This window comes from Aythya fuligula, chromosome 4 (assembly GCF_009819795.1).
Source record: "Aythya fuligula isolate bAytFul2 chromosome 4, bAytFul2.pri, whole genome shotgun sequence".
NCBI classification, from domain to species: Eukaryota; Metazoa; Chordata; class Aves; order Anseriformes; family Anatidae; genus Aythya; species Aythya fuligula.
In genome coordinates, this window is record NC_045562.1 from 63,566,103 (window position 1) to 63,588,329 (window position 22,227).

The following is a 22,227-nucleotide window of genomic DNA, read 5'->3' on the forward strand; positions in this document are numbered from 1 at the left end:
TTTACTCTTCTCCAGTAGAATTTAATTATCAGTAACTTTTTTTTAACCAATACAGTAAAAATAACCATTATTACTTAATTCTATAGATTTGATGTGAAGTAAGCAAGTAATACCTGTAAAAGAATTTTTAAGTCCTGGTATGTGGAATGCATAAAAAGCAATAAGTTATGTGCCAAATTTTTCTTTGCATTTCAAAACCACAGGCCACATATTCAGATACTCAAAACTACCATGTTTTTATTTTCTAGTAGGCATCGGCTTTATTGGATGCAATCTGTAACTTTTGACATTTTCACTCTGTGCAGAGTAAAGAATGATACAGCTTGTTGCATATAATGTATAGGTACACACAAGTCAGAAGAGAGATAGCAAAACACATTTATCACAATATTTTTTACAGAGGCCATTCAGATTTTACAAGATAAAAAAGATCTCTTCCTCCCCTTAAATATAGCACAATAAACGGCTTCAATGCACAAGTAAATACTGATGAGAAAGAACTTACTGCTCTCATGACATTAAAAAATACCAAGCTGTAGGATGTAGAACGCTGATTGCTTTGCAATTAAGTCAAGAGCAGTTTTTCCATCTGACTTAACGAGAGGAAGTTTATTGATTCTTAGCCACAGTTGGTTTTGAGACCCCTTTTTTGGATACCAAATTGCTCCCACTTTTAGTACATCGAAGTTTGCCTTTAATATTGTCTGTCCTTTGGCTTTGTTCTGATGTCTCAGAACCTCCATTTCACTGCACAGTCGGCATTGTTATTATCTCTTTGCACCCTCAAGTAAAGCTCTTTAGCTTTTTTTTTTTTTTTCTTTTAATTATTATTAAATCATCTTGATCTCTAAAGTAGTTGTCAAGGATTAGAAGTAGAGGTCATACATCTGCAAAATGATCACTGTGTACTGAAGTGGTGTGATTAAATAAAAGCCTGAAACAGTGTAGATGCTTCTGCACAACAACAATTTTCTCTCAACCTGTTCTGCGCACTGAGAGCTGGACTTCAAGTACCATAGGCGTAGGTCACTGACAATAATCACTTTTTATTTACTTATCAATGTTTACCCCTTTAGCTCTGCTCCAGCTTGTAGCTTTCTTACCAGCTCTTTCAAAAGTTGAAGTGTGTAGGATTCAGTGTTCTTTCACATTTGATAAAATGAATGCTATTGTCTCCCTCTGCAGCAATGGACATATACATGTGCTTATTTGTTGGAAAATATTTCCATCACAGCAGCACAAAAAAAAATGCATAAAATATACAGGTATGTATATACCCCCATTCCATAGGAAAAAATGTCAAAAGTTTTACAAAGCATGTAGACAATTTCATTTTTTTAATTATCATACCAGTCCAGGAAAAGCAAGGAAAATGAACACATCACAAGGAAAAAGAGGATCCATACTCTAAATCCAGCATTGTTTTTGATGGCCTGTAAGGAAAAGATTATCTTGATTACTCTCACCAGTAAAAAGTACAGTACATATTTCCAAAAAAGACAACCCATGATGACTGTTAGTGGCTTCGGAACAAAAAACAAAGCTGCCATTACTTTCAGGTGAATAAAAGTCAGGCTGGTTGTACCACTTTAGATTTATCACACTATAGCTTCTCACAAAATGTTGAAGTTGGTGATTTAAGAAAATAAATCCAGATCCCAGGTAATAGAAAAACATCCAAAACGTGAAGAACTACGTCAAAATGCGTACATGCTTAAAGGTTAAGTTCCAAAAGTGAAGCTCTGTGATTAATCAGTCTAATATCACTCTAATAAATCTCTTGTGATTTAAAAAATAAATAAAAATCAACACAAAGAAACTGACAACAGCTATTTCTAGAGATTGCTTTAGGACTGTCAAGTATTTCACCCTCAAAGCAAGTAGAGCAAGGAACAACTACAGCAAAATGCAGCAAATATTTTTCTAGGATTCTCCTTCCCAAAATTCAGACTGACAGAAAGGAGGAAACCTGCTTTTCTCTCTCATTTTCCAGATTTTTACATGGAACTCTTCATGTGATATAAACATTAATGAGAGTTAATTTTTTAATGAACTTTTTCTACCGTTTCTCAGCATGGTTTGGGAAATTTATTTCCACCTACAAATATGAAAACAAAAGCAAAAATAATGTAAGTTCATGCCATCTCATGAATGCCAACTTTTTCTATGAACACTGGGACAATCTGTTGACCTGTCTCTACCCTTCCAGTGTCCTATTTAATGTCAAGTGCTTAAGAGTCACACATAGGCATGGTTAAGTGTATGCTAAGTATTACTAAATCTACTGATTTAAGTCCTTAAAAAACAACAACAAAAACAGCATCAGAACTGAAAACTCCCTCACATCTTCCCCATGATCTGCCATACCACCATATCTCTTGGACAGCTGCTGAAAATAATACTCTAAATCTTCCCTACTCTACTCCAAGAAATGTGGAAATAAGTTCCCAAATCAGAAATTTTAAGCACCTAAGTTATGCTTGCTAATGCATGTTTGAGGCACTTTTCAGACTAGCTGAGCAGTAGCTAAACTCAACCTTGAATTACATATTCAATGTGCTTTCAGGAGGAAAAAAAAAAAAAGAAAGAACTGAGCCAATTACTCCAGAGGCTAATTTGGGAACTCAGTTTTTACTGAAATCGCAGCTCCTGAAGGAAAGCATCATCTCATTCTAATTAGTAGGATAACGGGACAGATTTGTTTACTAGGTGCATGAGATGCCTTCCGCATGGTAAAGAGACTCTTCTGGTAATGCTTAGCGTTTAACTCCAGTTTCAGCAATTGCAGAATTGTCTTCTGATTATTTTTTTTTAATTAAAAACAAAACAAACAGAAAACCCCACAAAATTTCAGATGAGCTTAAATGCATACCGCACAACCTTCACGTTTAAAAATAGGTAGGGCCAAGCAGATTTCTGCAGACTCATTTAGTTTCAGATCATGGTTAGCAAGACAAGCAGAGTGAAATGTGTAAATTAGCTAAGTGCATTCACAATTTTTTTGAAATCATGTCCTGATTCCCCAATACACACAGTATCATGCATTAACTTTTACATGCTGTTTACAGTAACACTTGGGCAAAACTGAAATTCAGGAGAAAGAAATGAATTGAAAAACACAGCTTAGACATTACCTCTCTTATGTCTTCATTGCCTTCTTTGATATTCTCCGTTGCACCCACAACTAATTGATGGATATTGTCAATATCAGTTTCCTGTTTAAAAAAAAAAAAAAAAGAGAAACAGTGACAACGTTTAGAAAAAAACATCTGTAAGGATTTTGGGAACAAGCAGAACTCAAATATAAAATAAAATCTGGTATTATTAACATCTTAGCTTTATTTATACTTTCTTCAATGATGCAAAGACATAGAGGCAATTAAGTTGCAATTTTTTTAATGTGTTGTTATGAGCCTGAACCGAGGCCACTAAGATCAATAGGAAGTCTCCTGTTTACCCAGCATCAAATCTGGCCTTATTTTTGTTGGCTGTCCTGGAAGAGGTGCTACCATTTACAGAAAATAAGCTATTAAATAATACAGTTAGTAGAACACTAATTTTGAGACAGAGGGATCACTGTAACACACAGCACTTTCCATTCCCAGTATACACTGATACGTAATGGTAGTAATTACCATCTTGATTTTGCTTTTGGAAAAAAAAACAAACAAACCAAAACAAACTTTCCCTTCACATTTGTGCCAAAGTTCGTTACTCTCATGTTTACATCTTGCACAGAACCAAGACCAAAACACCCCCAGGAAAACCTTCAAGCATTAAATTACACTAACCTGTTGCAAGACTTTTTCAGTGAATATCTCTTGCAATCTGGAGATTTCTACCACTTTTCCTTCAATTTGTCTTGGCAAAGAACAGAAATACTCCATTAGAAACTTCTGCAAGCATTTCTCACTGCTACAGCTTTAGACCCTCCAACCTGTTCAACCCAGCAGGCTGTTCAGCAGGCATGGCTCTGTTAGCAGTCTTATGTGGCGGTAAGGTGGGATGTCTGCACTACGGGAACACAACTCCGTGTACACCCCTACAGTTAATTTCCAGGTTTTACATGGAATTGGGCATTCCTGTTTTGTCTCCCCCTCCACCACACCGTTACAATTCCTGCAGCAAGGTGCCCAGCAACAAATGCGTGGATGTTATCCTGATTACGGGACCAGCACATGCAGCAACCTGGCAATAAATGGAAAATGGTACCTGACTTCATCAAACAGATTGTTCATTTCTCCAACAAGCCTCTGGTTCTCCTGTTCAAACTGCAAGAGAGGGGAAAAAAAAAAGTCTTGTTAGAGTTCACAAGCTTGGACTTAGTGAACTTTCCTCAGCCCTCAGCCCCAGCAAAGCAACCTTCACCTTCCTTTACAAAGATCTCCAAGGATGACTACCATTAGCTTCAGTGAACAATATGAACCTGCACATTTATCATTCATCATATTTATCATTAACATCATAGTGTTATCATTCTAACACTTGTCAATTATCTTCCCATTATGAACCAAACCCCAAAATAATTTGCAGATTTTGCTCTAGTTCTCTGCACTAAGCAAAAATGTAGAGGATGAATTTTGTCCTTTCTTATCTTAAAAATTTGAGTGGGGAAAGCTCTCATAGCATGTGACACCTTTACACCATCATTCACTTTATTCATGTTCTACCCATGGCACAAAGTTAACAGCTTGCAGATTTTGCTGTAATATGAAATATTTTGATGTCTACTACTTCGTACTTTACCAATGCATTGGCTTGATTTATTCCAGCCAGCCTCTTTCATTTAGAACTACAATTTTGGCACTACATTTTTCAAATGTGCGAGCACAAACACAAAACTTCATACAGGAAAACAAGCTTTGATTTTCTAGATATACTTCCCTGTCAGATCATTTGGGATTCAATGTGGAACGAACTATGGTGCAGCAAGTACGGTGACAAGATTTGCTTTAGATACGCTGCTAGAATACATCTGAGAAAGGCATCACATCATAACAGTTAGTTGGAAGCAGCATTGTAAGGGCTGTATTTTAAACAGGACCCATTACCACATTCTAAGGTGGGTGCCTAAATCAATGAGCTCGATCATTTCCAGGTGCCTAAATCAATGAGCTCGATCCTGCCACCTTGCCAGCCAGACACAGGAACGAGCCCCACAGTGTGCTGCTCCCAACTCCCCAGGCTCTCAGGTGTGGGCAATGCGCTCAGATCGCTGCCTCCTGCCCCTGCCAAAAGGTTCCTGCCAACAGAGTACCTTGTCCTGAAGGGGTCACAACTACCCTTCTGGTTGGACAGTGGGGAAGGTTAGTCAAGGTATTCTACCAATTAATTCCCCACAAGCAAAAGCTCAGTACCAGTTGGACATGTGTGGTATTTGCACGTTCCTCACAAAGCTAGGAAAGCCCTGTCTCTGCCACTGCACAGAAGTAGCACCCAGGATACATTTATCCTGAAATTATTACCCACTACGTGCCTCTGACAAGCCTCATTTCTAAATCCTGAGTGATATATGCAGCAGCCTGAATACCAGAAAACAGGATTAAAAATCCAAAGGATGTGACACTGGCACTGTGCAAGACAGCAAGCCCAGTTCTAATGCAGTTAATCTACTTATTTCAAACTAGACTACATAACACTTCTGGATTTCGGTGTAATTCAATCAAGTTACAATTTCATTAGCAGTATACAGGCAGCATTCCTCTCAGTCACCTTGCGAGGTCTCATTATCCTTCTTGGGACAAAGCAGTGCATTGTCAGAGATGAAAACAGCAGCAGAGCAGCACTGCTTACAGATCAGACCCTGTTTCCAGTCTGTGCAGTAGTAATTGCTCACCACCTGAGCAAAGGCCCAACGCTTGAACTTGCAAGAAAATGTCTTGATGCCCAGAGAAGACAGTAAGTATTTGAAAGGATCTGCTATCTTTTGAAAAAAAAATGAAGGAAGGAGAAGAAAAAATAATGTCTGAATCGCAGAGAATTAACAATAACAAAGGGGGTAGTGCTGCATAACTGGAAGGCAAATGAGCTTTTAGAACAGTAATACTGAAGTAGCTAAAAATGAAGTACCTAATATTTCAAGGTAATTTAAGTAACAACGCGGTTCATCATTAGGATGCAACATGTAAATTGGTGGCTAGTTCATACAGGTCATCTGACCCACAGCTTACTTCACAGAGCCAATCTCTAGGAGTAACTAATTTACTGTTATTAGACTGCTATGTTTGGTGACTATATATTACAGAATCACAGAATTTCTAGGTTGGAAGAGACCTCAAGATCATCGAGTCCAACCTCTGACCTAACGCTAACAGTCCCCACTAAACCATATCCCTAAGCTCTACATCTAAACGTCTTTTAAAGACTTCCAGGGATGGTGACTCCACCACTTCCCTGGGCAGCCTGTTCCAGTGTCTAACAACCCTTTCAGTGAAGAAGTTCTTCCTAACATCTAACCTAAAACTCCCCTGGCGCAACTTAAGCCCATTCCCCCTCGTCCTGTCACCAGGCACGTGGGAGAACAGGCCAACCCCCACCTCGCTACAGCCTCCCTTGAGGTACCTATAGAGAGCGATAAGGTCACCCCTGAGCCTCCTCTTCTCCAGGCTGAACAAGCCCAGCTCCCTCAGCCGCTCCTCGTAGGACTTGTTCTCCAGGCCCCTCACCAGCTTCGTCGCCCTTCTCTGCACCCGCTCAAGCACCTCGATGTCCTTCTTGTAGCGAGGGGCCCAAAACTGAACACAGTACTCGAGGTGCGGCCTCACCAGAGCTGAGTACAGGGGGACGATCACCTCCCTAGACCTGCTGGTCACACTGTTTCTGATACAAGCCAGGATGCCGTTGGCCTTCTTGGCCACCTGAGCACACTGCTGGCTCATATTCAGCTGACTATCCACCATCACTCCCAGGTCCTTCTCTGCCTGGCAGCTCTCCAACCATTCCTCTCCCAGCCTGTAGCTCTGCTTGGGGTTATTGCGCCCCAGGTGCAGGACCCGGCACTTGGCCTTGTTGAACTTCATGCAGTTGACCTCAGCCCATCGGTGCAGCCTATCCAGATCCTCCTGCAGAGCTTTCCTACCCTCAAGCAGATCGACACACATGCATAGCTTGGTGTCATCTGCAAACTTACTGAGGGTGCACTCAATGCCCTCGTCCAGATCATCGATGAAGATATTAAAGAGGACCGGCCCCAGCACCGAGCCCTGGGGGACGCCACTATTGTGACATCCTCCCTGCCCTAATCATTTCATCAGCATCTCTAGCCCGATTCTTTTAAGATCTTCCTTGTACAGCTTGTTCACCTCCTTGTACATGTTGTTCCACATGATGATTTACGCATTCTGTTAAATGATCAAAAATATTCTGCCATATCTAATACTTTCATAATACCTACAGAGAGAAAGAAAAAGATAAGTGTACAAGAGTTGGACTCAATGGTCCTCATGGATCCCTTCCAGCTCAGGATGTTCTGATTCCACTTGGGGTACAGCGGAAGACCTAGAGGAGCCGTGGAAGGATTTGTCTTGCTCCTATCTCTCCCCGAGTACACAGTCCTGTACACAAGCTGCTGCTCGTCTGGTTTCATGGGATGACATTTTAGCTCCCTGACCACTTTTTTCCTGAGTTTTCTACTAAATCAGTAAACTGAATCTCACCACAGGAGCACACGGTACAGCTGAACCAAGGGAGAGCTGACAGCAGGAGCTGAGAAGGACTTCTAAACTGCCACAGAGTAACAGAAAAGAGGGGAAAAAAAAGAAAAAAGGCAAGCCACCTGTCATACCCATCACCTTCATCCCCTCCTTCTCACAACCCACACCATCTCTGCTGTGTCCCATGCTTCATGCTGTAACATTTCTCATCTCGCTTCAGTCCCACCAGGCCCTCAGAGAAGCACTACCTGACTCCTTACTGACCGCAAACTACAGGTAGAGCTGCGTGACCTAGGGGAACACGGTTATGGTTAAAAAACAGAAATTTGTTACTGGTGAGTGTGAAATGACACCTGTTTTAACAGGGTAACAGTCTCTGAGAAAATGGTTTAGTCTTCTAGCAGGCAGTCTACATAATAATAATAATAATAAAAAAGTTTTTCCTATTTCTTTTAAAATACACCTTTCTGTACTAGAGGTTCACTAGCTGCCTTGTTGGCAAGAACAGCTTGCTTTTCTTGGTTAAAGAACTAAAGAAAGTCCAAGATCCCTGATGCTATCATGCACCGTAACTTCCACTGTGGGGCCGAGTCCTCAAGGCAGGAGCCCAGCCCCGTGGGACTGGTGTGGGACAGCGAGGAACATAATGCACAGTTCTCTGAAGCCCCACTGATGCCCACCCTAAAGATTCAATGGTTCTGCTAAATACAAAAGTACCGGTGTTACGGTACTCTGGAGTGTCATTATCACTGCTGTCTGTGGCATCTCTACAGAGCAGAGCATTTGTTAAAATACTAATGCAGTGATACGTGCTGCACAGCAGCACGTGGTTAATGGTGTCTCACCACTCCTTTACGTTGACCCCGCTGTAAGTCTCTGGTTTTAGGGGATTCACTTCAGAACAAAGCCAAGGAATGGGGCAATAAAATGGATCCATGAGCTTTAGCACGGAGCTGACTGCACAGACATTAAGTGACTATGTGGAGCCACCAAGCTGTAATTGGTTTCCTGACTTCTGTACGAATAAGTATTTCTCCACAAATATTCAGCATAAAAAAAATCCCTATTCTGCTGTCTTAGCAGAATTGAGATGATAATTAATTTAGGAGGCAAATTTTCAATAAAGAAACAGTGAATGCTTTTAATCCCTTACAAATAGCACAAATCCACTTGAGAAAGTACTATTTAAAAAACCCTTTGATATTTGAAATCCTCCACTGGCACAGATTGCTTCTTAAAGTGCTAAATAGCCTTTGCAATTTGAAATTAGGGCTGAGGGACGGCACGGCTCCGACAGCAGCAAGATGTGGTGACACAGCCAAGTGAACAAGAGGTGAGAACAGAAGGACACGTCACCTATCATGTGTCACAAAGGGATTTACATGATGTGAACATACAGCAAGCTCTAGCAATCAGTACAGCTCAACGATTTATGGCTTGTTAAAGAAGCCTTTTTTATGGCAGTGACATATTCTGCTACCAAGATATAAAGTGACTGCTTAAGACATTTCTCAAAGCCTAATGCATTGAAAGAATCACAGTTCTGTTTTGTTATCCCATGAGATAAATCATGAAATGTACTATACCTGAACTAAAGACAAAAAAAACAAGATAAAAAGTCAGAAAGCTGTAGATTTTCACAGCTCATACAGCAGAACCACATTTTCCCCACCCTACACAACCACAAGACATACGCTCACAACAACTATGAAAACATTCACGTACCTGTGCACAGAGTTATAGAGTGAAATTTACTGTGCAAATCACACAACAGCCTGCGACTGATGTAAAGAACTCTTTGGGTAGAATACTGAAATAAGTTGCTGCTGTAACAACATGGTAGTGCTTTAATGCATTATTTTATCCACAGGAAGGATCACGGAACCATGAGTGAGAATTGTTCGGTACAATTTGACGCAACGCATTCCAATTTAAAAATCAATACAGCAGTTTCTTACACTTTAACCTACCCTCTTCTGAGAACTGCTAGGGTTTCTTTTAGTAACTTAAATGGAGTTGGTCCACTCTTTGCAAATCAAATGTTTAAAAAGTAGAAATTAACTTCTCAGTAACAGCAAACATAATGCAGAGGATAAATAATTAGTCCTTTTAGCGGCACAATTTCCGAAAGCTGTAAAGGTTCACTAAGAGTTCCTAAAGACCCTTAAATTCCTGCATTAAAAGCACAATAAAGTCATTAAGTATTGCATATTACTAGGAAGTATTTACTTAAGCAATGAATAAAATCAGTGCACTTTCAAGTACTCAAATTATGTCCCAGTTACACCTATAATTTACACCTTGGATCCAAATTTACACAAAAATTAGAATAATGGCTTCCAGTGGCACTGAAGTCCATTAGGAGCAAGGTTACACAGTATCCAACTTCTACGAATAAAGGTCAACACGTAGCTATAACTTGAAAATACACTGAAAGCAGTCTTGCTGTGGAATAGTCACTACATACATCCCTAGTCTTTGCAAACTATAGTGTTCCTAAACCCTAAAAAATTAAAAAAAAAATCTTTTTAGGTCCACAGAGCAGAATAATGGCTTGCTCAGCTTTGAGTATCAACATATTACTAGCAAAGTTTACATTTGAAAACCTGTTGTGCACACATATGTATATACAACTCCTGATTTACACTGCAGCAACCCCAATATATGCAATCCAATCCAACTGTAAAAAATTACCTGACAAGAAATTACCTCCATCAATGTCATTAACTATAACTAGAATCAAGCAGCTCGCTTCCTACTTGGCAACTTACTGGTGGAGAAAGAAAAACTATCTATATTAACAGTGCCATGAATGCTGACTCACTTCTTTTTTAAGTCTTAATCAAAGTATACTCCTTCCAAGGTATAATAACATGGAAGCAACCGATGCTTGTTAGCTTTCAGCAGAGGTGAAAATGTATTCTGTATTTCTTCATAACTGCCAGAATCATAGATTTATGCTCACTATAAGAAGAATCATAGAAACCATAGTAAAAAATAATAACACAAACCATAGCATGGGAGAGGTCTGAAAGGACAACGATTAATAATGCATTTTTTGTCTAATGGTTTTCCCCTAGAAAGAGCTGGGCAAATGCCTTGCAATAACCAGTTCAGGACTGAAGGACTTCTGGGCTCCTGAATCTCCAAGTATTAAACTATAAACGTAGATTTTTGTGTTACTTTGGCATGGAACCATTCCACTTCACGAGACAATAAAGAGAACTTATTCCAGGGAAGAAAAAAAAAAAAAAAAAAAAAGAAAAAGTCCCAGGTTATCTCCAGGTTATCTTCCTTCACTCAATAACAGAAATAGAACAAAACTCACAGATCTAACAACTCACGTAAGTCGTGAGGTGTGCTGGGCCTTACTCTAAAAAGGATAAAGGGATGCAGCCATTCCCAAAGAAAGAAATGCATTCATTCCCAAAGAACCGTGGCAAAGGCTGTAGCACACTTAAAACTTACTAGAGCGCGAGGCTCACAAAATGCAGCCTAACATTTAGAAGTCAGTTATTAGCAAGCACTTTCAGAGTTATCACCTCTGATGCTTGTTACCTCCTGATCCTCTGGAAGCTTACACCAAGGGGGCTAATAATGTGGTCCCTGAACACAGAAAAACAAAGGTATGTGACAAATTCTGTTTAGAGAGAAAACACAAAGCAGGAATAAGCCTTCTGATTTCAGACTGGTGCTCAAGAACAATGTGATAACATCAGGAGCAGCCTCTGAAGAGCCTTTTCTCTTTGACAAACCAAAACCATACCATAATTATATGCAACTTACTCATCTCTGACGGGAAGTGATGCTTGCTCTGTTTGGGAATATCTCTAATCATTGCCAAGGAAGCCTCAGATATTCATGATGCAGCAGCCCTGTGCTGCAGCACACCATGTTGAAAACTCTATGGCCACTGGCTACTTGTAAGAAGTTTTTCTTTCTTTATATGAAACAATACAACGTGTGCTAATACAAAGAGAATCTGGAGCCACATTCAAAACAAGAAATTGTAGGAACATCAAAAAGCCTAACAGGTTGTCAGCAATCACTTACGTCAAACTTTGTAGCATATCAGTTCAATTGCAAACAGAATTGGAACAAACAATACATAAAACTGCTGATAGTGGGGGATATACAGCAAAGCTAAAAATACATGAGGTTCTGCTGTGACTGAAAGCCTGTAGTTATTCCTTCTAATAAAATCAATGTGATTTTGATCAACCTAAAAAAGAAGAATAAAATGAAATACAGCTATTTGTGTACTAGAAGTAGTCCAAGTCAAAAACAGCCACTCACAAAATCTTTATTGTTCATAATTTTTTAATGCATTCCCGATGCTGCCTTCACTTCCACTGTCTCCTGACTAAGAAAGCATTTCATAATTATATTTTTTAAAAAATATTTTCTCTTTCAAAGGGCACTTCCAATTGCTGAGAAAATAGTTGGTATTAATGTCATGGCTGCATGCAAATATTTTGCGACTTTATATATTAGCAGCTCCCAGAAGAACCAGGAAGCCATGTATAAAGGCATATCTTGTCGTGGCAATATTCTGCATAAAATGGAAGTTGTAAATGAACTTGGGTGAATTTGGATACAAATGGATACAGCAGAAAATATAATAAAATGGCCAGTAATGCTAAAGATACACTTACCATTTGTATTTCCTCAGGTGACAGTTCATCTTCACCTTTGCCATCTCCCCACAATCCAAGGTTAGACTGAGCATCAGGCAGACTCCTGTCTGTACAAGAACCACCAAAAGCTTGAGACAATGCAGGGCACCGAACGGTGAAGTAAAAAACATTTTTCATGATTTCAGAATTCCAATGAAATCGTTAATGTCTCATTTCCTACTAACCAAGATTCACCATATAGTTACAGCACAAGATTACACCAATAACCTTTAACTCCTGAACTGGGACAGAGGTATACACGTTTAATTATGTGAACTATGAGAAGTTGCACTAAAATATTGACAGCAAAACACGTAAAATAACTCACAACACACTAAGACTTGTTAGGGCAGAAAATACAATCACATTTGAATTGTAACAAGAACACACAATTTTCAAAATGACAGCCTGTACGCAAGGCTATTATCTTCCACTGAGATTTGACAGAACCACCAGCTCCTCATTCCTCAGAAAGTAAGCACAGACTCTCATAGATTTTTTGAGCTAAGTTTGTTGGACAAACACTGTTCAAACTGCATAACACAATGCATATCCTACAGCACTCTGTGCAAGGGGTCCTCCTTCATGTAACAGGAGTCAGATCTGAACCCACAAACTTGCCGCATCGTAGCTGCTCCATTGATTTCAACAGCACTTTCCCTTTGATTAAAGCTAACCATCTGCATAAATCTTAGCAGGAGTTGGGCATAAAACATCTTGAATGGCTATTTCTAGGATATTTTTCCCTCTAGAAGATTTATTTTTAGGCTTAATTATATACTTCTAATTATAGACTAAGAAGTTAGAATAGGAAAGAAAAGAAACTGTACAGCAGGAACCTACTGTTTCTGAAGCTGTTCTAGCATCAGTGCTTAAAATCCTAATGATAATGCTGCAAACTTGAGAAGGCCTTCTTCCCCACTGGCTGTGGCATTTATACAAAACCCAAAATAGAGAGAGATTTGTACCAACACTGAACAGATTCCAAGCTGAACTGCTTTGACTTATCAGATGCACGCTGCAAATTAAAATACACTAAGGTTTAGTGCATTTTATAGATTTTATAGACTCTTTCATAGATTTCAGACTTCCTGAGAGACTTCAGACTTTATCCCAGTTGTTCATGTGTTGTTTTTGTTTTTACGGCATTTTTAAGTGTATTTTTATTTGCTTTACTATAATTTTCTAAACCTACATTTTTTTTCAATTGCATAAGCAGCACTGATGCATCATCATTCTGATCTTCTATTGGGAAGCCCCTGAATGGGGTAGTCCTATTTATGAACAAATATATTAAAAGTATTCTAAGAAGAATTTCTCCCCTTTTATTCTTCATTAGAATATTTGTGAAAACTCTTGAAAAATAAGTAAGAGTATTGTTGCGTGCATCTCCTTTACACATGTATATTAGATTCCCACCAACCAAACCAGGATGACAATGTCAAACCAAACAGTGACAATGTTATAAATGAGGGCTATGGGTAAGGCATACAGTCTTTAAAATGAATAATTAATTAAATAATATCTGCTCTTTCTTACAAGTAGTAAGGAAGAAAAACAAGAGCATTTCTAAATATTATTTAGAAAGAATTCAACTCAACGTTTTCCACTGGACATCATTAGTATTTCCAATCTGTTTCACAGAGACACAAAGTTATTTGTTTAGATAATCAATACATTTACATTATATTGAAACTAGAATGACATATTTACTGGATTCAAAGAAAAGAAGATAATTAGTTTATGGAGCTAAGAAATAAGATGTATTCCTATTTTATCCCAGAGGAACCAATTACTTTCAGACACTGTCAGCTTTGTTAAAAAACAGCACCTGTATCCAATGTGATTGTTAATAAGCACATATCCAAGCAAGAGGTAAGTGAGAAACACACATCTCCCCAGAGTTCCTCCTGTCACCATGGTACATTTCTGGCCACTTCGAAAGTTATTCTGCAGCTTTTGTAGAGCTGGCAGTGCTTTTCTACAATTCATCCAGCAAAAGCCAGACAAAGAAAAAAAAAAAAGCTAACTACATATAATTTGCAGAAATAGATGTAATTAATGAATGATGGAGATACAAAGTAAAGATCAAATAATCTCAACCTTTTTCCATACTGACAGGAGACAGCTGCAAAGCTAGTGGACAGGTTCAAAAGCTACTCATTATTTACATGTATTTCCATAAACTAAATGTCAGATTTGTAATATGCAAATAAATACAGTCAGCATATTAAAGTAATCTCTAGAGAGACTATTTTCCTACCACGAAGCATGTCCAGTATAATGCCAATGTAAACATATGCTTTGTCTCAAAAGCAATCACATTTTGCTTTGGTACCTGCCAAAACACCATACAAAACCCAAGTTGTGGTTCAGCACCCCACGTAGGACATTCAGCTGTCCGTCATGATGTTCAAGGCAAGGACAGGACCAAAACCTCTCTCAGAAGACCGTTACAGCTGCAATATTTAAGCAAGGAAACCAAAAAACTCTGATGACCTTTATGACCTTTATGATGATCTTTAGATCATTCATGTCTATAAAATAGACATGAATGATCTAAAACACCCATGTCCTATGGATGAAAGAGTTTATTTCTCTACATAATTGTTTCTCCAGTTTCTTAAAAATTTGAAGTTACTTGTAAAACAAACAAACAAAAAAAACAATTACAAAGGCTATATGATTTAAACCGAGCTTTTTGTTTACTAGTCATCTCATTCATGTTATCATGCTTCAACAACCACCTACCAGTGAAGTCACAAGGCTGATTTCCATAAACAGCAGCAACCAACACTTAAATGAGGAACCACATATTGTGTGCATCTACAAACTATTTCAGACAGGTTTTATTTTGATATACCACTTTCTTAGTGTTCTCAAAGACTAGTCAGCATCCCCTTGTAAGAACTGCATTACAAACCCCTATGTCTAGCTACTTTCCCATACAAAATTAAAGCATGAACTAATAAGAGTGAATATGGGAGTAATCAAAATTAATGTGCGGTAAACTACGCTTCATTTCTGTTTATTGCAAGTGGTTTACTGCATCCAAGGAGAACAAAGAATGGTGTTTCCCGTGGCATGGCACAGTTTTCTGAGCTAAAAATTGTGATGCCACTTTATGTGGTTGGAGTGTACACTTGCAGAGATTGCGGAGACATTCAACAACAAGAGCAAAGAGCTATGAAGATGCTACAACGCTGATGCTTTTCTGTTGGCACTAGCTCACAGCTGTGAAATACTGATAACGTGTTAAGGTGAAACTCATCTGTGTGCCTGTGTGCTGCATCACTTAAGACATAAATATAAAAATGTAGTAAGCACTAGAAATGACACATAATCAAAACCTTTACTTCTTACAGAAAATTCAGTCTCCAGAAAAAAAAAAAATCGTATCAATAGGGCTGCAGAAGTACAAACTGGTTGGAAGATAAGCAATACCGTGTCAGAAAATGAAACGGTTTGCACATTGCAAGGTAATTCAATATCAGTCTTGTTCAGAAATGGAGTACCCACTTCACATGAATCCACCCTTTGTACAACCCTCAAGTCACTACCCAGAGAAACTTCACTCTTTTAATAAATAAGTAAAAAGCAGTAACAGATTTGCAGAATAATGTAATGTTATATTTTTCCACAGTTTCTGCTTCCCTCCATGAATAATTTTAACAGAGTAATCACACTGTGTCTTAGACTTCTCTAGACAATCAGATTTCAGAGCGGGAGAAATCACACCACAGAAAGCAATTCTGAAATCATAGAAACAAGATACCTCTTTTGGTACAAAACCTGAAATTATTGCACAATGGTGGTACTTAGACACTCTGCAATGAAGGTACGTGAGTGTACACACCCCAAAACAGACCAAGGGAAAAAGGCTTTTCAGCCTTTTTTCTGAGAAAAGGCTGAAAGAAGGGACTTACATCCACAGCCTCAGAAGCTGGTCACAATCAGCAAGTTCTGTCAAGAATAGCACCAGCTGAAATGACCGTGGGGTCAGCGTTGCTGCTTTAGACTTCTGGCTATTTCCTGCCTGCTGAAATAGAAGCAGCAGTCCTTCCAGCAAGAAGATTCAAGACTGTGGAGAAGAACATACCCAAACCTATTGTGTCTTTCCAGCCACTAAAATCCCCCGCTGTGAACATATTCTACTTTTGTGTTGATACTGTAGGGGTGTCCAACTGAAGGTCTCTGTGCTTAAAAACCAGAAAACACTCCTAGAAACTACTAGAAAGCCATCAAGCTACTTTCCTATTCCTTACCATCAGTGAAAAGGATATGGAAAGATCAGACAGGTTTCAGAAGACATATAACTAGACGGATAGTGCAAAATTAATAAATTAAAAGGAGAGAGTTCACACAAAGTTTATTGAAGGGATGAAGAAATCCATCAAGACCGAAGACCTGGTTGGTTGAAAGAAACGTCACAAAGCTGAAGATTTTGCTTCCCCAGTCCCACAATGTACATCACACAAGCCTGATCAACTCAGGGAAAAAGAGAATAGAAAAAGTACATGTTCCAGGAAGAGCCCTTCTTGGAATAGGCCCTTGTAATGTGAAAGAAGTACTGTTGAATAGAAAGGGCTTGCTACAAAACAAAAATATAATTATGCTTTATTCTTACCTTTGCTTTCCTCAGAAGAAAGTTTTTCTTCAGAATCATCTAAAGGATTCTGTGAATTCTTTTCAGGAGAAAGAGGTGATTTGGAAATGTTGCTCTGCTCAGGTTCAAGTCTGGAACTAGAAGCATAAGATTCTCTCATTTAACTGATATAATGCAACTGAATTTCTCTAAAACAAGAACAACCACAGATTACTTGCATTCATTGCACTTTAACCTGGTCTTGAAAACTTCATAATAAAGAGTTCGCAGTCTAGATACAAAATGTACTTAGCTACCTTTACTGAAATACTATTAGAAAAGCAAAGAAAGCACGAACAGTATTACTGTATAATTTATATTCCAATATACATTACATGTTCAGAGTTGATAAGAATTTTGAAAAAAAAATCTGGAGTATGGGAATATATAACATTTTGGTCATACTGAATTTTTTTAGTAGCAACAGCCAACTCACCTATTTAATTTTTTCAGGTAATATTTGCATGTTTATATTATCAATTATCATAAGGGAAGAATAAGAAAATACAACAGAATCAACTTTTTTTTTCCTGAAACAAGTTTTATTATTATTATTATTATTATTATTATTAATAATAATAATAATAATTAACTAGCTATAAAGAATACTTTAACCTGTATGGGAGTGATCCTTACCTTGTCTGCCAAAAGAATCAATAGCCCATTTAGAAGCAAAGCAAATAAATACTGTATGCAACGGTCAGATACATATTCCCTGGTATGCAATTTCAATAGAAAACCAATATAAAAAATGAGAAGCATGTTCAGTGATTATTTCAGTACCTCAGTACTTGTCAAGTATTTTTCACTATGGCACCAAAAAAGTTTAAAATGTGTGACTAAATATTTTTTTCCAGTAAGCTTTGTGGTTCACTACTGTCAACAATGAATCCTATAACCACTACATAGTAGACAGTTAAATGGATGGCAATTACGCTGATAGAGAAGCTAAAAAAACAAAAAACAAAAAAATAATGGGCTGAATCACCTGCTGTGCCACCTTCATCACTTCCTCCCCTCTCATATATAATCAACAGTTAATCTCATTATCATCTGCAATCTTCCCCTGCTGCTTAACAGAAGGTGTTGCATTTTGTGTGCCTTTCCTTCTTTGTATTGTGTCTAAATTCTAGCCAATAATTAGAAAATTCTGAGAAAAACAGAATATAATGCATTAGTCATCACTGACAGACTATGTTATTTAAACAAGAAAAAAATAATAACAGGGAACATTTATTAGTTCTAAAAACTCTGCTACTGGGCTTTGTGTAGTTTTACACAAAAGAACTTTTCATTCTCCCCTCTTCCGAGTCGCAAATTTGCCTAATACCAAGGTAAAAAAAAAAAAAAAAAAAAAGACTTATCTGGATGGCCATGCCGTTCAAATAGTACTTCTGATACTAATAAAACACCAATCACCCAATAATAAAAGTTAACTTTTATTATTGATTTGAATAACTGCATACATAACTCACAAGAAATTCAAATGGAAAATTAGTTTAAAATTGGAAATGTAATATAAATATGAATACCTATAAACATAAAAACTGAAAATTGCAACCAAGTACCTTTATAGAAAAATTGGTTTTGTTTCTATTTCTCAACATTTCATTCTATGGAATTAGTCCTATGTAATTGGCAGAATTTTTTAATCAAAAAATATGAATTAGTATATAACATAACTTATATAAGAAACACAACTTACGTAAGAAAATTGTAACGTGATTTTTGGAAGAGCTTGGGATGTTTACATAAATGTTTACATAAAGTAAACATAATGACATGTATTTTTATTTCAAACTTCTCAGAATTGTTTAAGAAGTACATACTTTATGCTGACTAAATTGCAGGAAAAAAAGACCTGCACTAGGATTAATTTACTTTTAAATAAATGTATTCCTTCATTATTTATTGTCCTTACTTTCCACGGTATGCTAATGTATGAAAGTTTTCAATTAAAAATGAACAAAATGCCTGGAATTTGCTACTTAAAGAACGCCTAGTTCGTTTAAGGGATGGAGCGTACTCCTATTATCACAAAGTGCTGAAATCTACTGAAATCTTAGGGGAAATTACAAATCAACTAGTTGAAGGAGCATGAAAACAGACAGTTTTTCTTCAAGTCATCATAAAGATTGGTTTATGCCCTGTGATTTATTTAAATTGAATTTTAATTTAAATGATAATTTATCCATTACATCACATCTGCAATGCATACGGGCTCCAGCTGATCAATGTCTGCTTTTTAGCTCTTACATTCGTACAGAAGAGGCCAAGACGTATTCCTCCCATGATTCACAAAAGGACCGCATCTTCTGGGTTATTTTTTAGGCCCTTACTGCTCAATTAAATAAGTGATATTCTAATTTCTGGAATAGCTTTTTTTTTTTTTTTTTCATTGTTTCATGCTTAGTATAAAGCAGATTGACTTGTCTCATCTGTTTAGTCATCTGAGAAATCCTGAACCTTGAATTTGACATGGGAACAATGACAAGAGTACATCAAGCTAAATAGCTGGTATTTGTTAGCCAACTATAGCACAGCAGAAACCATGCTAACTTTCTTTAAAGTTCCTTAATATGAAGAATATCAGTAAGGTTATGTATTTTTGCCAGATAAAAATATCACACAGTATGTTTTTGTATGTTTTCTTTTCCTTTTTTTTTTTTTTTTCCCACAAAGTTACAGGCTCTTGGTATTTTTGTAACTCCTATCTTACTTTTCTCACGTGACTTTCTAATAAATTTCAGATCTGCTCTGGGGTATTTTGTTTGCTTGTACTTATACTTCTATTTTTGTCTCAGGAGGATATATTTAAGTGAATCCAGTCATGTTTAATCATGCTGAATCACCCTGAATAACATATACTTATGGACTTCTGAAAACATCTCTCTAATTTCAATGTAATAGATGATCAAGCTCAACACCAAACTGATATAGCAGCATCAAATCTTGGAAAGGTACTATATCTATTGATGTGTATATTCTAAAACTTGTTATTTTTATATGAAAATATGCATCATGAAACTTAAGGCTAGAATTCAAATAAGGCAGATTTAGAAGACATGGAAAGCTTAGCAGCTTGAATGTATGCCATGACAATAGGAAGTAGAAGCTCTTTTGGTTCAATTACAGAAGTTACATATAAAATTTTGATTTCAAGCAGTGTTCTAGTTGCTATGAAACCCCACCATCTCAAACAGAATTTATTAACAGCATAATCACTTGCTTTAGCAGAAACAGTGGTCTAAAGAAGGAGGGAAAAAAAATGGGACCATGAGAATGGGAGACAGAAGTAGAGAAGCGAATGTCTCTTGTACTTAAGCAGATGGTATCCTAAATAGCATCTTAAGACATATTATCAATGTGCAAAATTTAATTCTAAATTATTTTATGTAGAATATTACTTAATGGGACATGCAAAAATATTTTGTTGTACACATAGAAGTCCATTAGGTTTATTAACCCACTTTTTACTAATTTGGTGCTTTGATCATTGACGTATATGAATTGTACACAACATTGTATTGGCATTTTGCCATTTTCAGAATTAACTTTACATGTCAGAAGTATAAAATGCACCTGCTGATAGTGGAAGTTCCTCATCCAGCTACAGATTTCCATTTAAACCAATCTCCTTAGAATCTAAACATGAATAATGGTTTTGTTGAATAACCTACAAATGAAAGGCAGAGTTAAACTATTTTTTTTTTGACAACAAGAGCTCACTACTCACAGTCTCTTCTTATCTATCACTCGCTTAACTCGGATGGCTCTTTGTTCAGAATACAGCTTACACACTCCTGTTCAAGATATCAGTAAATAAAACTTCAGGTTAGAAGAGCATGATATCTTTCTTGGAAAATATAGTTACATGTTCATTTTTAACCACTCAGTATTGTAGAAAAAATACTACATACTTTTTAAATAATCTTCAATGAAGTCTAAGACAGCTGTTCTGTGCTCTTTCACCTGAGCAGACTGGACATCCTTGTGTGCTGAAATGAAAAAGAAAGATACAAGATCTTTTAACATTTTATTGAATTGCACACAAGTTTGCATTTTCAGTTCATAAACAAGTTATATCCAAGAGCCTATTAACATTTTATCTACGTTATATACAACTATTGTGAACATTGCTATATTTAAATATACATTCTGTAAACCAGCAAATTATTACAAGAAAACAAAACCTCAAACCAACTTGCATCACACAGTGTTTGTCATTCTTTACGTATGCCACTGAGTCATATTACATCAATTTAATTTCTAAACAAGAATAGATGTCATCAAGCTAAGCACTACAGAACAGGTCTAGAGGTTTAACTTGCTTAACATGTTGAACTTCTAACGCTTTAAATTTCCCAGAGCACTTGCTACATGGAAATCTTGGGGATCTGTTGTGTCAAGCACAATAAGTGTTGTGTTCACTTATTTCTTGTTTTGACACTATGAAGTTCCCATCCATGAATCACTTTTTGTGATTCTGAGTAATGCTCTGAGCATGTTTAGAAGTTGATGAAAATCTTTGGTATACTGGTAAAACATATGCATACAACAAGACAACTTAAAAATGATAAAACAGAAGTTCTCTCTTCAACTTACATGAAATAAGTGTTGTAAAAGTACAATTTCATACACAAGCTGTCAAAATTATCCTACTTTAGCAGGACTCTTTTCAATGGTAGTCCCATTAAGAAAAGCAAAATTGTTAATACTTGTCACAATGAAAACTGTGTCTTTTGATATACTAGTAAATTATCTGTTTAAAATATATATGCATATACACACAATATTTTACAATTAAAATATATTCTGAAGAATTGCTGAGTTTTGTTTTTTTTGCTGGAGCTCAGATTTTTGAGGGCTATATTCAATGACTCAAGAAAATGTCTGTAGTTAATTAAAATATTTGAAGAGTTAGTGTAATGATATAGATGTTATTACGTTTTGTACAGTGATGTAATTATCTCAAACATGGAAAGAGAATGTCTTTAAAACTTTACAGGTGGACTACCTAGAAAGAGACAGCCACTGACTTTCATTAACTTTAGTGAGATTTGGTTCAATTTGGTTCAGGCCTCTATGCCCCAGTGCTAAATTACTACTAAATAGTAAGTATTTAAGATTTTTTTAAACACTTGCTAATTAGTGTACTTGAACAAATAAAATTTTATGCTGAGGCTTATCCTTTCACTTACATTAAATAAAACCAAGCATGGTGCTAATCGGTCAATAGGATTACAGAGATGCA

General features: G+C 37.0%; 1 protein-coding gene across 1 annotated transcript in view; it reads right to left on the bottom strand.

Annotated features, from left to right (window-relative positions):
• Positions 1-234: 234 nt before the first annotated feature.
• Positions 235-22,227, bottom strand: part of STX18 (syntaxin 18) — a 66,423-nt gene continuing 44,430 nt past the window's right edge. Inside the window, exons 4-11 of the mRNA XM_032187182.1 lie at positions 20,894-20,971; positions 20,710-20,776; positions 16,956-17,071; positions 12,308-12,396; positions 4,213-4,271; positions 3,792-3,861; positions 3,135-3,215; positions 235-1,433 (exon numbers count right to left, since the gene is read on the bottom strand). Coding sequence (XP_032043073.1) covers positions 1,338-1,433; positions 3,135-3,215; positions 3,792-3,861; positions 4,213-4,271; positions 12,308-12,396; positions 16,956-17,071; positions 20,710-20,776; positions 20,894-20,971 — 656 coding nt within the window. The 3' untranslated portion in view covers positions 235-1,337. The remainder of the gene's footprint in view (positions 1,434-3,134; positions 3,216-3,791; positions 3,862-4,212; positions 4,272-12,307; positions 12,397-16,955; positions 17,072-20,709; positions 20,777-20,893; positions 20,972-22,227) is intronic.